Source organism: Ciconia boyciana, chromosome 9 (assembly GCF_034638445.1).
Source record: "Ciconia boyciana chromosome 9, ASM3463844v1, whole genome shotgun sequence".
NCBI classification, from domain to species: Eukaryota; Metazoa; Chordata; class Aves; order Ciconiiformes; family Ciconiidae; genus Ciconia; species Ciconia boyciana.
This window is the reverse complement of record NC_132942.1, coordinates 31,692,422-31,706,692: the sequence shown is the minus strand read 5'-3', so window position 1 is coordinate 31,706,692 and position 14,271 is coordinate 31,692,422. Positions and strand designations below refer to the sequence as shown.

The following is a 14,271-nucleotide window of genomic DNA, read 5'->3' as shown; positions in this document are numbered from 1 at the left end:
TTTAGTAAATAGAATAAGAAACTAATAATGTAGGATAAGGCTTCAGGAAGAAAAGCAATCATGGAATTCTATATATTTGGACTATGTTGACTTCAATAATTCCAAAACATCCATTCCCTTAGGCTCATAAAATGGCACCTGATATGTTCTATTGCATGAAACTTCTGGAAGAGACCGGAATATGTGTTGTACCTGGAAGTGGATTCGGCCAAAGAGAAGGAAGCTACCATTTCAGGTACAGTTTCTGTTTGTTTAAAATCAAATGAACTGTAATAAGCTAAGCACCATCCCAGTACTTTCTCTTCTGATTAAATATAAGGATTTTTATTTCAGTTTATGTTGTCTCACTTTCTACTGGACCTTTTCTGTGGACTGACAGCTAAGTCAAAGACCTGATATGCTAGATGTGCTATTCAGGTTTTTACGGTGTTTTCACAGCTTGCTGACATAGTTTTATTCTATTTTTATACACTGACATTTGAAATGCCTTCTCCATGAATACAAACAATAATAATAGCTTATACTCTAATCTTAAAGTTGGCTAAGGCATTACAAAAATTGCCCTGCTTTCTTCTGGAGGGAGGGGGGATTAAACAGTGTTTCCATATGGAGAAACTGCGTGAAAGATGCAGTATCTTCCCCATAAATCTGCTCTTTAAACATGCTGAATAACTCTTCACTTTACCAAACAAGATGTTGGACTAAATCTTCTAATACCAAAACTGTGAACATAAAGTCTATTGCTCTTGCTTCCAATAAACAGCACTTTACTCCAGCCGAGCCACTGATAGCTAGAATTTATCATGGAATTTAGTCTTGTTTGGTCTGAAGCAACACAACAGAGGGTACCTTTAGCCATGCTAGTTCTGCAACACAGATAGCTGGGTTAGTTATCTGGGTGCATGCAGCTCCAGGAAAAAGCTAGTGTGAGTCCATTCCTGTACCAGTGTGGAAAAAACATTTTGTTCTGCAGTTCTTGCATACAGTCTCCTATACATACTCAATGTGATTTTCAGATTATGCAGAAGGAGGAAAAAAGGGACTAAAAACTGCAGTGTGGGATGTTGCATTGTTTTAATGCTTCTGAATTAAGTTTTCAGTTCAAAAAGAAATGTACATTTACTCATAACTGCCTGCCCCTAAAGCTCAAAGATCAGTGTAATTTGGCATAACTGCCGCAAAAACGGAAACTGAGTTGCTGTTATTTCTTACTGATAACCTTCTTTATCACTCAACAGAAAATAACAATTCTTGAATTCCTGTATATTAACCAATTGAAACAAATTGCTCTAGTTTAATAGTATAGTTCAATTACATCATAAATGCAGAAAATAAGAGAATCACATCAAAACAGATATTAAACTTAGCACATTACTAGCTGAGATTAATCAAGACCTGTGCAAAGATCACGGTTTAGTTTGTTTTGAAGATAATGTGGGTTGGTTTTTTCTTCCTCTAAATATTATTTTTCAGAATGACCATTCTTCCTCCAGTAGAGAAGCTGAAGATCCTACTGGAGAAAGTGAAAGACTTCCACATAAAGTTTCTTGAAAAATATGCATGAAACTACTGTGGCTTTTCCCCCTCATCCTCTCCCCTTCAAGGCGAATGCAGAAAATGAACAAAGATGTGCTGAGACTGTGCTGTTCATCTAATTTAACTAAATTCAAAATAGGTAGAACCAATCTCAGATACTGCTACAACTTATTGGACTACTAAATTTAATGTCTGGTATAGAAGACATTGTTACACCAACTGTTTTTTTAAGGGGAAGGGGAGAATGTGAAGAAAGCTGTGGAAGAAAGAGTCAGTAAATGATTTTGTGCCTTGATTGTAAGTTACATTTGTGAACTTTTGACTTAATAGGTTGGGGAAGGGAGTTGCTCATTAAAATTACTACTGTCGCATGTTTTTTTTTTACAAAACAGAAATGCCAAGAGCAATTGTTTAGCTAGGAACATGTTTCCCATCTTAAAATTCTACTAAACAAAAATTCAAAAGCCTACATTAATAGGTATTGTTTGGTTTAATTTTTTGTTGTTGTTAAGTATGAAGTGTTCTCCAAATCTGATTAAGCATATAGGTACAGCATGCTTATTTAAAAAAAAAAAATCTTTGGCAGATGTGTGCAGATACCTTTGAACTTCTGTTAAAAAGAAATCCTGCCATCACAGCATAATCTGAGTGGAATATACAGTTTTGATCAGAGGAGTGAACATGGTGTCTGCTTGAACCCTATTTTTATGAAACTGAAACATAATGAGGAATATTACCTTCTTATTCATATGCTTTTCAACACATTACCCCAGCATAAAATGAGAGCACTGAACACTTCCTCTTGTAACAACTCCAGGAGTCTCCTGTTCACTCATATCTTTTATATACACAGAACATAATAAGTTACTGTCTCAAAGCAGATGGGAGTACTGTCAATCCTTTCAAGTAGGGTAAAATACAACACTATTTCAGAATTGCTTTATCTATGGAGAACATTTGTTTGGAACCACGTGACTGAGACACTCATTAGCTGGCCAAAATCCAGCTTGAACTGGCAAGGACTAACAAATGTTGTTACCAGGAGAAATGCTGGGGGTGGTTTCTAATGAAGGAAAAGGTATTTAAAGGAAAATGTCTTGCACCAAGCATAAAGACAACAATAGTACAGCTCACTCTTAAAGCTTCCATAGTCATACTGCTGGCTGAATGATCCTGAGTGCTTATTAAAACCCAGTTAAACCAGGTTGCTATCTAGGAGTACAGCTGCATTACTCTACTAATCTATGCTAGTTTCCCTGCACAAAGAAAGAACGCTTCAGTTTCTCTAGAGCTGGAAGCTGGGCACCTTCTGCTAGCACTGATAAAGGACTGAAGGAATACAGCTTTCAGCCATGAAAGCATTAGCATTTGTCAGGCTTAGGCTTAGCATTACTAAGTTTATTCATTAAGAATATCTCATTTAATCTAGTCATTAATTTTAAGTTACTATCTAGAAGTAAAATTTTAATGTCTACTAGCACTTCATTAGGCTGCCTTTGTAGCTGGTTCAACATCCTGTGCTGATCCAGGTTACTAAAGTCAAGGGCTAGAGAATCACCATATGGATAAAGCATGTGCCAATCCATTATGTGTGGAAGACACGAGATGTTGCCAATAATTGTCTTTGCAACAGCAGCTACTAGTCTATGACGTAGCATTAGCAGTTGGTGTACTTCTCACAGTTCCCTACTGAAGTTTGTGAGAAGAATTCAGTACTTCTCAATCACCTGCCAGCGGTCACAGGTTCATAAATGAAAATGGCACGCTGCTACACAAAGTTACTATGGAGGCTCGGAGAAAAAAAATTTATACTTTTATCCTTAGAGAAATAGACTTCTTGGAGGACAGCAGACTGAGGACACTTACGCTGCTACTATCCACGGATAAATACAACCTTTCATCTGTTAGCACTCTCCACTTGGCATCCTTTATATGCACTAATAAAACAACTCCAGAAAGCAAAACCATAGTAAGAGGTCAGAATATTGATGTAAAAATAAAACAAACAGCACTTTCCTGTTCTAGGAATGTGTCCAAATCAGATCTGGCTTTGGACTCTTAACGCAGTGTAGATTGAAGCTAAGATCTAACAATGGGAGTTAGAATATTTTTTTATATTTTTGTAACTACAGCTTTTTCATGGGGTAGTATTTGTAATCTAATAAGTCGATAGATTTTATATTTGCCTTGCATTTGCACCTGATACTTCTGGAAAAAAATGTAAAGGTTTACAAGTTTCTAATGATAATTTACAGGTGTGAAAGGCTTTTTGTTTTAAGTCGGGACAGCAATTCTTACACTTTTAAATCAAAATATAATGGCATAAACTCAGTTTTTTCTAAACATTCTATTATGGTGCCTTTTATGTTTCTGACATTATAAGGGATAACAATTTGTTCTTGATGCATCTCATATGGAAGGGTGGTGATTTCTATTGTCCATCCACAATATTTGTATGTACTGTGATAAGGTTAATGTGCATTTTTGTGGAACAATCCTGTAAAGCTAAGAAAAGAGGCTTATTTTCAATGTCTTTGAAATATTTCATTAATAACAGACAATCCTTACTTTCAAATGCATGCTTCTAGGTTTGATTTTCCTACAGGTGCTCCTTATAATGGTACTTCAGATGTATGAGACTTCCAAATAATAAAGCACACATTAAAAAAAAAGGTAGTAATTCTCCATTTCCTATGTCACTGAAGCAACACTTGCTGGATTGAGGCATTTAACTTCACATTCAAACTAGTATTTACTTTAATCCATGTACCAGATCATTAACTTCTGCATCACACCCATTTATGGACTCAAAATTTTTCAACCTTGTTACCACAAAACTATTCCCTACCAACACAGAACTGTACAGAGAAATGATCTTAGGCATGTTTTATGCTCATAATTAATCATATCTCTTTATGTAAGGAGTTGTAACCAGGAGTTAAGCAAGCCAAACTTCTTTCTTCATAGAGAGGATCAATCAGTCAGTTAAGGCTGATCAACTGTGGCCTGAAAGCTTTGGTGAGGGGTTTGTTTGGTATTGTTGGTTGTTTCCTTTTTAAAAAACTTCTTACATGGCTTGTATGATGTTAAACTTACAGAGCAACACAATCTTGTCTTTTTGCAGTGACACTGCAGAATGACCTTAGTGGTGTTTCTTTGATAATTCAAAAGAAAATAAAGTTTAGGGAAAGGGAAGCTAGTCCTGCTTCCCTAAACATATATGCATATGCTAGCACCACTAAAAAAAAGCAAAAGCAGGCTATTCTCATCTTTGTATCAGGTATTTGAGTGTTTTCTGGAGCAGAAACATTTACCAGGGTTTTTTGGCAGTAGGTTGTTTGTTTTACAAACAAGAACATGGTCTGGTATAAAATGGTTATATTATGAATTGTCAGTCAGATTTTCTACAGCTTTTTTTGAGTGACATAGGCTGTCCCATCTGGATCAGTAGTAAGGATACTGTGCCAGACCCATATAATACAGAAAAAGCTACTAACTTCAGAGAGCTTGCAACATCAACGACATACACTGTGTGAAAACCACTAGTATTTTAAAACATTATCTAAATTCCTTTTTACGCAGTTCCTTGGTCAATAAAGATTACATGTTTGATGATTTGTACAAAACCTAAAATACTCATACCTCTGGTATGATTTTTTATTTGGATGCATGTAAGATATTAAGTTTCTGCAAGGAATTCTACTTTTAAGGATATGGCTTTGAATGTTTTTATACATTCAGTACTACATGTAGTCATGCCTTTCTAATGTTCCACGTTATTACATGTTTATTAAATACTCTCCTCACCTGATTAGAATTTACACAACTGTAACCATTTGCATCAGGCAGAACAGGTTTTTCACTTTGCTAGCTTTGAAGCACTACATATTCTGCACACTGAACAGCAGCAAAATAGCTAAAACCAAACCTCGGCTCTGAAATAGAGTCCTTCCTATACGGCACAAAGGTTTCCCAGTACCTGTCCAAACCCTGGCCCCACAACCGCTCCCTGCCCCAGGCCCTGGGACTGCGTTTGACGCCCTCCGGCGCCGGTTACTACTCACCCCCGGGATGAAAGCAGTCATCTGCCCTACGGCAGCTCCTCATGTGCCGAGGTCAGCAGCGGCCGCTTCAAAGCAATTAACAAAAAACCACAATTAATTTTGTTCCACCAGGACAAAGCACGTGTGCGTGTGGATATATGTAAGCCTGCCCAGCTCCTGTCAGGACGCGAGGGTCCCGGCTTTGTGCCCGTCTGGCCGTGCCCAAGCCCATCCCTGGGGCACCACCGAGCCGAGGGACCCCAGGATCCCCACCCTCACCGCTTCCCCGCTCCCCCTTCCCTCCCTTCTGAGAGGAGAGGCCGGGGACCCCTGGGGTACCCTCGCCCTTCGCCCCGGCAGCTCCCGCCCCACAGACCGGGGCCTCGCGGGACGCCCCATCCCCTCACACCCTCAGCCCCTCTCAGGGGGCCGGGGCCGCCCGCACCCACCGCCCCGGAGGGTGTGTCTGCTCGGGCCCGGGGGAGGAGGAGGAGGAGAAGGAGAAGGAGGAGGAGGGGAGGGAGAAGCCTCTGCTCTTACAAAAGCTTTCCGGTCGAGGAGCGGCGCGTTTGTCCCACGGGGTGGCAGCCATGCCCCTGAAGAAGCCCGCAGGCAAGCGGCGCAGCACCGACTCGGGCGTCGAGCCCGACCGCGGGGCCGTCTCCCAGGAGAAGAAGGATCAGCGCATCGCGCTCTTCCTCAGCGACTTCGACCAGCAGGGTAGGGCTGCGGGGTGGCGGCGAGGACCTCGGGGCTGCCCCGCGCCTCTGGCAGGCGCCGGCGCTCGCAGGTGCTGAGGCGGCTCCCGACGCGGGTCGGCGCGCTGGAGCTGCCTAGCACGGTGCCGAGGCCGGCCACCGCGCTAGCGGGCACCGCGGCGGTACCGGGGGTGCCCGCCCGCCTGCGCTTCCCTGCCCGGCGGGGGGGGGGGCAACAGAGGCGCCCGGCGAGGAGAGCCTCCGGGCCGGAGCCGGGGCGAGGAGAGGGGAACCGCTCGCCCGCCCCCGTGAGGGGCGCCGTGAGGCTCCCGAGCCCGCGCTCGGGGCGGCTCCGGGGCGCCGCCGCTCCGGGAGGGGGCGCCCTGGCGGCCGCCGGGGCCTGCGGGGCCTGCGGCGAGCGGGCGGCAGCGCCCGGCGCCGCCTGCGGGAGCCCCGCGGGCGCCCCCTCGATCGCGGGCGGGCGGCGGCCCCGCGGCCCCGTCCCCGTCCCACCTCCTTCCCCTTCGCTGCCGGTCTGAGGCGCGGCGCTTGTAGCTGCCTGCCTGCACCCTGTTTCTCGTCAGCCGAAGAAGCGTCTGGTGGCGACTTTCAGGTGCTCTGACCCCCAAGTCCCCAAGGGAATTGGGTGCTCTGACCCCCAATGTTTTCCCCAAGGGAAAACATTATTTTAGCTTTGTTTTAATGCAGTCTACCAGCTCTTATACTTGGAAATATGTAACACATATGGCAATAAAAGCCTGTTTTGTTTTAAAGCCAAGGAAAATATCCAGGAAATGAAGAAAGAGCTTGATTCGCTTTTGCAAACAGCTGAGAAGGCATTTACAGTGGAGCTGTTGAAGATGCCAGTTGCCATCAAGAAAATGAAAAGAAAAGACTTGCTTAGTAAGTGCGCGTGGTCTTGTATTTGCGAGGGGCGCAGACATCATTACAGCATGATGGTACCCTTGACTAACGTGAGAAAACCTGTAAACTTGGTGACGTTTACGAAAAAGTTTGCTTTGTCTGCCGAATATTTTAAACTAATCAGCAGTGGTATTACACTGCAGATGCACAGTAAGCACTTTTGTTCAAGTAGGCTGACCTGTATAACACAGGGTATAGAATTAGTAGGTAACAGTGTATAGAGCCTGGAGCCTTCTTTTATGTGTGCTCTTAAGTCATCTTATTTAAAGCTTGAAGAGACAAGGAATAATTATAAGTCTAGTATTTTCTGTGCGTAAAAACTTAAGGACTTCTTTCCATCTGGATCTGTTCATCCTAGCCACAGAGATTATTTTGTCTTTCTGTTAATTTGAAGTCTTTTACTACTGGGCCTTTCTCATCTAGTCATTTACCTGTGATGGTGAGTGAACAAGTTTACTTTTAACCTCATGTTTATGCAGCAGTTTTAAGCTGTGGTGTACAGTCAGCATCAGATGTATATTCTGGTGAGAACTGATGTTTTTGGAATCTACCTTGCAGCTGGAAATTGCAGGGGCCATACAAAGATCAAACCTAAGACTCTTGAAGAACTTGAGTTTACTGTAAGCCTTTGCTGAGTATGTATTTCAATGTCTGTCTTGAAAATTTCTGCCTACAAGCATTAGCTTTCAGCAGCGCAATGTGTGTGGGGGCTTCTTTGAATTCGGGTTATACTGTGTGACTACGCTTAGTATCCTTTCAAAGATTAAACATACTGAAATGGCCTAAGATTTTCCTTGTTGTTTTGTAGGAGTGACTATCCTACAAGACTTGAATCTTGTTCAAATGCAACATATATGCTAGCTAAGGTTAACTATTTAAGCAACTGTAATCCTGAATTACTTGTTCAGCTTCATAGCCCACAAGATAAGAACCTGCAGATAATAATTATGCAAGTAATAATATATAAACAAGTTATACTTTCTTGAGTTACAGATTTGCGAGGAGGAGAGGAAGTAGCTCTTGCTGCTGCAGTGGTAAGTGTGTGTGTGTGTGTTCAAATTTTATCACAGCTTACAGAATGGAATTCTTCTCTCGCTGCTGTAAACATTTCAGACAAATTATTTTGTTTGGCTGTCTGTTTAAATAGATGATATGAAAAAGCTAGACAGCCAGCCATGGTGCATTTATGAACATCACCTAAAGTTTTAGGGTCATCTGCAGGCAGAAATCCAGATATTTCTGAAAAAATAAACTGGTGTTTAGCCAATCCCACTTCTGTCACTTTCTTTTATGCCCTTTTAGTTCACTGCCTTTTGTAGGATAATATGCATTTACTGGGCAAAATCTGTTGACTTTCCCTTGTTGGATAAACATTTTTTTAGACTGACTGCTCTCTAGAAGACATACCAAATCCAAAACTGGTGAGGACCAACAGCAAAAAAGGCAAGTCAATCCATTAATATATAGCTTGGTTCTTAAATTTTGGTTCTTTTATTGGTTTGAACTGAGCATGTGTAAAGCGAATGTTAAGCCTGAAGGATACAGGAGGGAAAAGTGTGTAACTAGAAGTATAACATACAGGTTGCCCCAGCATTCAGTGTGTTGGATCATAAGCTATGCCACTGTTGAGGTACTTTAAAACATGAGATAGAGTTCCTGCCTTTTGGATTTATCACTGAAAATGGCAAGAAGAGACAGATTTAAGAGACTTCTCAGTGCTTTACAGTATAGCACAAGAGCTAGGAAAGTCACCCTTATTTTCTCAAAGGGTTCCCCTTTGACCTCCTGCCCATTGAGGTTTGTAAGGAAAATACCATTTCTCTTCATACTCCAAAATATGCAGTAAGAAGGATACTACGACTGAAATGTAATTCTATTTTGTCTGGGGGTTGAAGGGTTATCTAGTGTCTTTTCACTGTCCCATGCGTCACAGTGTCTGATGAACACACATAGTTTGCTTTGAACTCTGTCCCAGGCGAATGACCATCGGATAGCAGAACCGATACATAGCTATCAGTGGGTAAATAGGCTTCAAACAAATGAGTTTGAAGTGGTGGTCTGTGCTCTTAATGAGACTTTTATTTTCCTTGTCTTTCTAATATATTTCTAGTTAAGGTAACTACAATTGTTGAATATGAAGATGCAAAGCATATTTCTGCAAAGAAAATATCTAAAAAGGTAAGTTTATTCAGAACAAACAACATCAGGGTTTAATCAGTTCTGACCTGCAATGAACCCTGATAGATCCATGACTGGGCAGGCCAGTGGCCTGCTGTTTGTTTGAAAAATCAGTTATTTTAAATTCAGCGTATTTTAAGTTAAGTAAGGCTAAACTGTATCTTATATTAATTTCATAATGAAATATGGTATCTGCACTTCTGGTAACTCATTCACACAGACTTGCAAATACTGGCATAGTCATTCTCTCTTGACTTGCTAATAAGTCTCGATGGTTTAACCATTTTTTGTTGAAACTTTTTTTAAAAACCCCTCAACTTCATGTTTTAATACGTGCTTTTCTATATTTGAAGGACTTGTGCGTTCTTGTCCACCTTGATCTGTAAACCAAATAGCACAGGTGTATTAATTTTACCACGTCAGTCAGTCTGTGCAATGCAGTGCCTCAGCCAGACACTGAAGTATGTAGCAAGATGACAACCAAGACAAAAAGATTATATGCAGAGTTACAGGCATTAATTATAAGAGGGCTTACAAGTTGGAAGGGTGTATATTAGAAAGGTGGTTGGTTGTACAGAACTTCAGTATGAACAAATATGTTTTAGCATTATGAAACTCTTGTTTTGGAATGCATATTTGCCATTTTATGTATACATAGAACTATATAAAAGGCAGTGCTATGGGGCTTCGCTGTTCTTTTTCAACAGGGAATTCTTACACTATTGTTACCTGGAAATATCTATGATTTTGCCTTAAAATGCCACTTCTTTTAACTGCAGTCTTATGTATACATTTTCAGGTTTCCAAAACAAAGTCACTGGTTTCATTGGCCTCTGGTGTAAATAGCAAACTGAACCCTCTTTCTAGGTAAGACTGACCTCTGATAGCTTATTTAACTCACCTGAACTTGTGAATGCTGAATAAAAGTCTTTTCAGACAAAGTAGCTGAGATTAGAGGCCAATACGAATACATCTGATAAAGATGTCTTCCATAACCTGAATCAGATGCATTGTAGTGATATGAACCCTGAACAAAAAACCACCTCTAGCTGATGAAGGGATGTCGTCGTATCTCTCGCTCACTGACTGATGCATGGTTCTGAATCTATGTAATCAGTATAGATTTCCAAAGAATACTTAATGGAAGGGAGTGTGTAAGGGAAACATCTTTGTTGCTCTGTTAGGACTAATGAATTTTTCTGTAACAATTTTGCCCTCATACATAGTTGAAAGGGAGGTGTCATTAGCAGGAAAATACACACTTGCAAAAACCCCTTAGAGCTACTTACAGTCATGATGGACCAAATTCAAGTCTCACTATAAGGTCTAATAAATTTAAAAAGTGGTGGATGTCTGCATGAAAATTTTTTTGAGAAGCTCCTGCTATACCTACAGCTCCAGTGTGCATACTTGTACCCACTGGCACTTATTTTGATACATTCAAATTGTCTTCAGAGAAATACAATTTAAATAATGTATCAGTGTTTACTGTGCCTAAAAGAAATTAAAAAAATCTTAGCCGGGTTTAATTACTTTCTTGAATTTGGATTATAGTTTTTTGCTCAACAAAATCAAACTAGAGAAGGCTGCTTTGCCTGGGGAAGTCTAACTTTTCAGTCTTTGAAGGTTGCTTTTATTCAAGTACACTAACACTGGGCCAAAAACACATGCCCTTACAGTATCTCCAAAATGTGTGTGGGGAAAAGGGAGACAAGAGGAAAGAGTGAGGCAAACTTCTGTCAAGGTTTCTGTGAACTGAATTAAAACCCAGAACTGGGAAAAAATTGTTCTCTGGATTCAGGTCAATCACACAGGACAAATATCCTGAGAAGTAATCTAGAAAAAATAATTTCTGCTGAAAAAGAAACTTCCAAAGAAACCTTTTGCACACTCAAGTAGAAAGCTGTCGATGTTCCTTTAATTATACCCAACTCGGGTATTGCAGCCCTCTCGTCTACTAACATAAATTATCCTTTCATTCCCCTACGGTGTTAGGTCTCATTATATCATGTCTACCTCAGGAGGGCTTCTTCACATGTATATGCACTAGATCTCTGTCATGGAGCACTTCAACATTTTCTAATTCATCAGCTGTCTATCTTTATCCTAGCTAAAACTCTACAGTAGATGAGGAGGAAATAAAAAATAAAAATAAAAAAAACCAAACTGCCTTTTTTTTTTAGGTCTGTTCACTCTTCTGCAAGTGTGACTGAGGCCAGTAAGTCTCTTGCTTCTGATTGCAGTGCCACAAATTTCAAAGCTATGCCAAAGTTATCTAAAAGGTAAGGGGTTTTCAGCTTGTTCTTAATAAATAATTTGGTTAAATACCAAGACACTATATATCTACATTAATATCAATCTAGATATTAATCAATCATCATCAATCTAGATGTAATTGATCTTCATGATCTGCCACTAAATTTGGTAGTGGGGACGTGAACCAGTCACACCACCTGCTTTGATTGTGGGTGTTAACTTATGTTCTCATGGAGGTACAGGATTTGATGTCATAACTAAGCCAATTTAAAAAAAACAGATTGAGAGTATAAATTCTACTCCCACCCACTGTTGTTTAAAGGTATAGTTTACAGCTTAAACTAATTCTCAGAGCCCAAGCTTGATTAAAATGTCACCAATACTGCTGTGTTTTTTTAAAAAAGAAAAACAACACCCCAAAGAACCCCAACTGAATAAATTGACAATCAGTTCTTTGCATATTGAACACTTAAGGTTTCCAATTATTATCATTCTCCATGCACTACAGAGTTTGGTTTTGGCAGAAGTCATCAGCTGAAGTGAGGGGGTGAAAAACTTAGTAACTTAAATGGGTCATGAAAGCAGCAACTGGCTTAGTTTCACCTTGGCCTGCTATAAATTTCAAAGGCTTGTTTCCATGCAGAAGATACCCAAATCTTACATTTTTGAAGTGGAATAAGAACAATTGTATCATGAAAGAAGCTTAGGAATTTTGTATGGCATAAGGCATGCCCTGTACTTCTCAGAGCTAGCAGCTTTGGTATTTCTTGATATCTCCCTCTGTAGTAGACAGACACAGCACACATCTTATCTTAAGCCCTGAGGCATGAAGTTTCCTCTTTCCAAAACTATTAGCATTCACTGTTGATATTGGAAAGTGCCTATTCTTCTTACTGAGTGGTCCAAACATCGGCTTACTCACTGGCCTGTAACATAGGCTTAGAAGGTTACTGCAGTGTTTCAGGGTCATAAAATGTTACCTAGTGGAGCTAGTAAATGCTACTGATAGTTGGATTTCCTGTAGTCTTCTGGCAGAACTGGAAAAATTTAAACATGACTACCTTTCCATTAGGTATGTTTGCTACTAGTTGCATTTGCTTCATGCTTGAACATTTCCTGCAGAGCATAGGAAGTTAACCTCAGAGTAACATTTTTATTGTATTCTAGTGCTGGACTACAACAGACTGTCTCAAGAACTGTACCTACCAGTGGAAGAGTTCAAGGCATGTTACTAAGAAGTAAATCAGTACCCCAAGATAAAACTGTTCCATTTGTAAACATTCCCCTGGCTGATGGACAGGTATCCAACCTTTTTTTTTCTTTTTAAAAAAACATTTTCATCTTACAGTAGTTGATAAACTGTGAATAGTCTGATAGTGATAGCTCTTGCTATCCCTAAATGATCTGCTGCTAAACAAAAGGAAAAATGGTTACTGAAGTTTTGCAGTGTAGCAGGGAAGCACATGATTTTCAGAAAAGCTGGCCATGCAAGTAAAAACTTTCAGAATAGTTTTAATCTTAAAACTGTTTCTCTTCATGTTTAGACACTCTGTACAGCTGGTGGAGACCTCCATAATATTGATGTGCAACTACTAAATCAAGATACAGTACAGCATATTCATAACTTAGTGGTAAGCTTAAACTAGTAGGCTTACATATTCAGACACCTAGTCTCAGGTTTTCATGTGAGATACTGTCATGAATGCAAATTCTTTGTCAAAGTGCTTTGACTCTTCTGAGGTTAAGCCTAAATTGGTTGGCATAAGTTGGAGGGAGGAATAGGGCAAGGGAGGAACAGGGAGGGAAGAACTGCTGCACACAGATGATGTGTAAAAGTAAATGTACTTAAATAAACATGTGCAGTTTGGTAATTGCCTGGGGAACAACAGGAGCATATACTCTTCCTTCTAGAGTGCTCTGGTGTGTCTCCTACCATGCAAGCAAACTGCCATTCTCTATCTTATATTCACAAAGGCTTACAAAGCTACAGCTAAGTTTTGATTCTTGTTATAGTCTATCATTCTATGTCCCTTGCTGAGTAAGAACTATACTCCTGTTAATTCTCTGCTGCAGTTGAATAGTAACTGCCTTACCTTTGGTTCAGGGAAGTAAATTGTTTTGAAGCAGAATGAAGTTGAACAGAACTTTGTAGCACACAGTGCCTGACTCTTCAGAAGATGAGGGTACCTGGACTTTTGGATGAAGTAATGTGCAGCACTAGAAATCTATCTAGACATAAGAAATATTAACCAGTTTACAGTCTTGCAGGTATTTAGGCTTGAATGCAGCTATATGAGTTAAGCTAAAGGTCTGGAAGCTGTTTTGTATTTTGTAACATGGACCTGCCTCTGTAGGTAGAGAATGGGGGAGTGCTTGTTCACTGCTTGCTTTAGCAATAGTGACTTTTCTCTTTCTTCTTCCAAGTTCTGTTGGGTAGCTTGAACTAAAATTAATTTTTCCTCCCTTAGAGTGAGCTGACTGTACTATGTGGAAAGGCAACAGCTAAACTGAGTTAATGGAACTGTCTTGTGACTACAGAATATTCAAGATATCTCTTGCTTGCTGCCTCTGAAGTGTTTAGAGAATGTCTATAATGTCTTAATAAAGCTGTATACTGCCCAGTAAATGGTTTTTAT

General features: G+C 40.3%; 2 protein-coding genes and 1 long non-coding RNA gene across 6 annotated transcripts in view; 2 read left to right on the top strand and 1 right to left on the bottom strand.

Annotated features, from left to right (window-relative positions):
* GPT2 (glutamic--pyruvic transaminase 2) overlaps window positions 1-4,188 on the top strand; it is a 31,449-nt gene extending 27,261 nt beyond the window's left edge. The window contains exons 10-11 of the mRNA XM_072871776.1: window positions 123-235; window positions 1,474-4,188. Of these exons, the coding sequence (XP_072727877.1) occupies window positions 123-235; window positions 1,474-1,564 (204 nt within the window). The 3' untranslated portion in view covers window positions 1,565-4,188. The remainder of the gene's footprint in view (window positions 1-122; window positions 236-1,473) is intronic.
* LOC140656303 (uncharacterized) overlaps window positions 1-6,622 on the bottom strand; it is a 20,655-nt gene extending 14,033 nt beyond the window's left edge. The window contains exons 1-2 of the long non-coding RNA XR_012044044.1: window positions 6,120-6,622; window positions 5,601-5,665 (exon numbers count right to left, since the gene is read on the bottom strand). This is a non-coding gene — a long non-coding RNA (uncharacterized lncRNA). The remainder of the gene's footprint in view (window positions 1-5,600; window positions 5,666-6,119) is intronic.
* LOC140656302 (borealin-2-like) lies at window positions 6,103-14,271 on the top strand. Of its 4 annotated transcripts, none has more exons than XM_072871778.1 (10): window positions 6,103-6,299; window positions 7,052-7,180; window positions 8,189-8,235; window positions 8,584-8,644; window positions 9,312-9,379; window positions 10,179-10,246; window positions 11,563-11,661; window positions 12,803-12,935; window positions 13,180-13,266; window positions 14,104-14,271. In XM_072871778.1, the coding sequence occupies exons 1-10, from the start codon at window positions 6,170-6,172 to the stop codon at window positions 14,149-14,151; spliced, it is 870 nt and encodes a 289-aa protein (XP_072727879.1). In that variant the 5' UTR covers window positions 6,103-6,169; the 3' UTR covers window positions 14,152-14,271. The 4 variants fall into 4 exon arrangements, with proteins under 4 accessions (XP_072727879.1, XP_072727880.1, XP_072727882.1 ...); XM_072871779.1 differs by having other exon boundaries at window positions 6,106-6,299; window positions 8,195-8,235; XM_072871781.1 differs by lacking the exon at window positions 6,103-6,299 and adding an exon at window positions 6,676-6,890 and having other exon boundaries at window positions 8,195-8,235.

Bases quoted from the DNA above. Each gene is read 5' to 3' on its own strand.
- LOC140656302 (XM_072871778.1), top strand. From the start codon at position 6,170: ATGCCCCTGAAGAAGCCCGCAGGCAAGCGGCGCAGCACCGACTCGGGC. The intron at 10,247-11,562 runs GTAAGACTGACC...TTTTTTTTTTAG, and splicing joins AAACTGAACCCTCTTTCTAG to GTCTGTTCACTCTTCTGCAA. The intron at 11,662-12,802 runs GTAAGGGGTTTT...ATTGTATTCTAG, and splicing joins ATGCCAAAGTTATCTAAAAG to TGCTGGACTACAACAGACTG.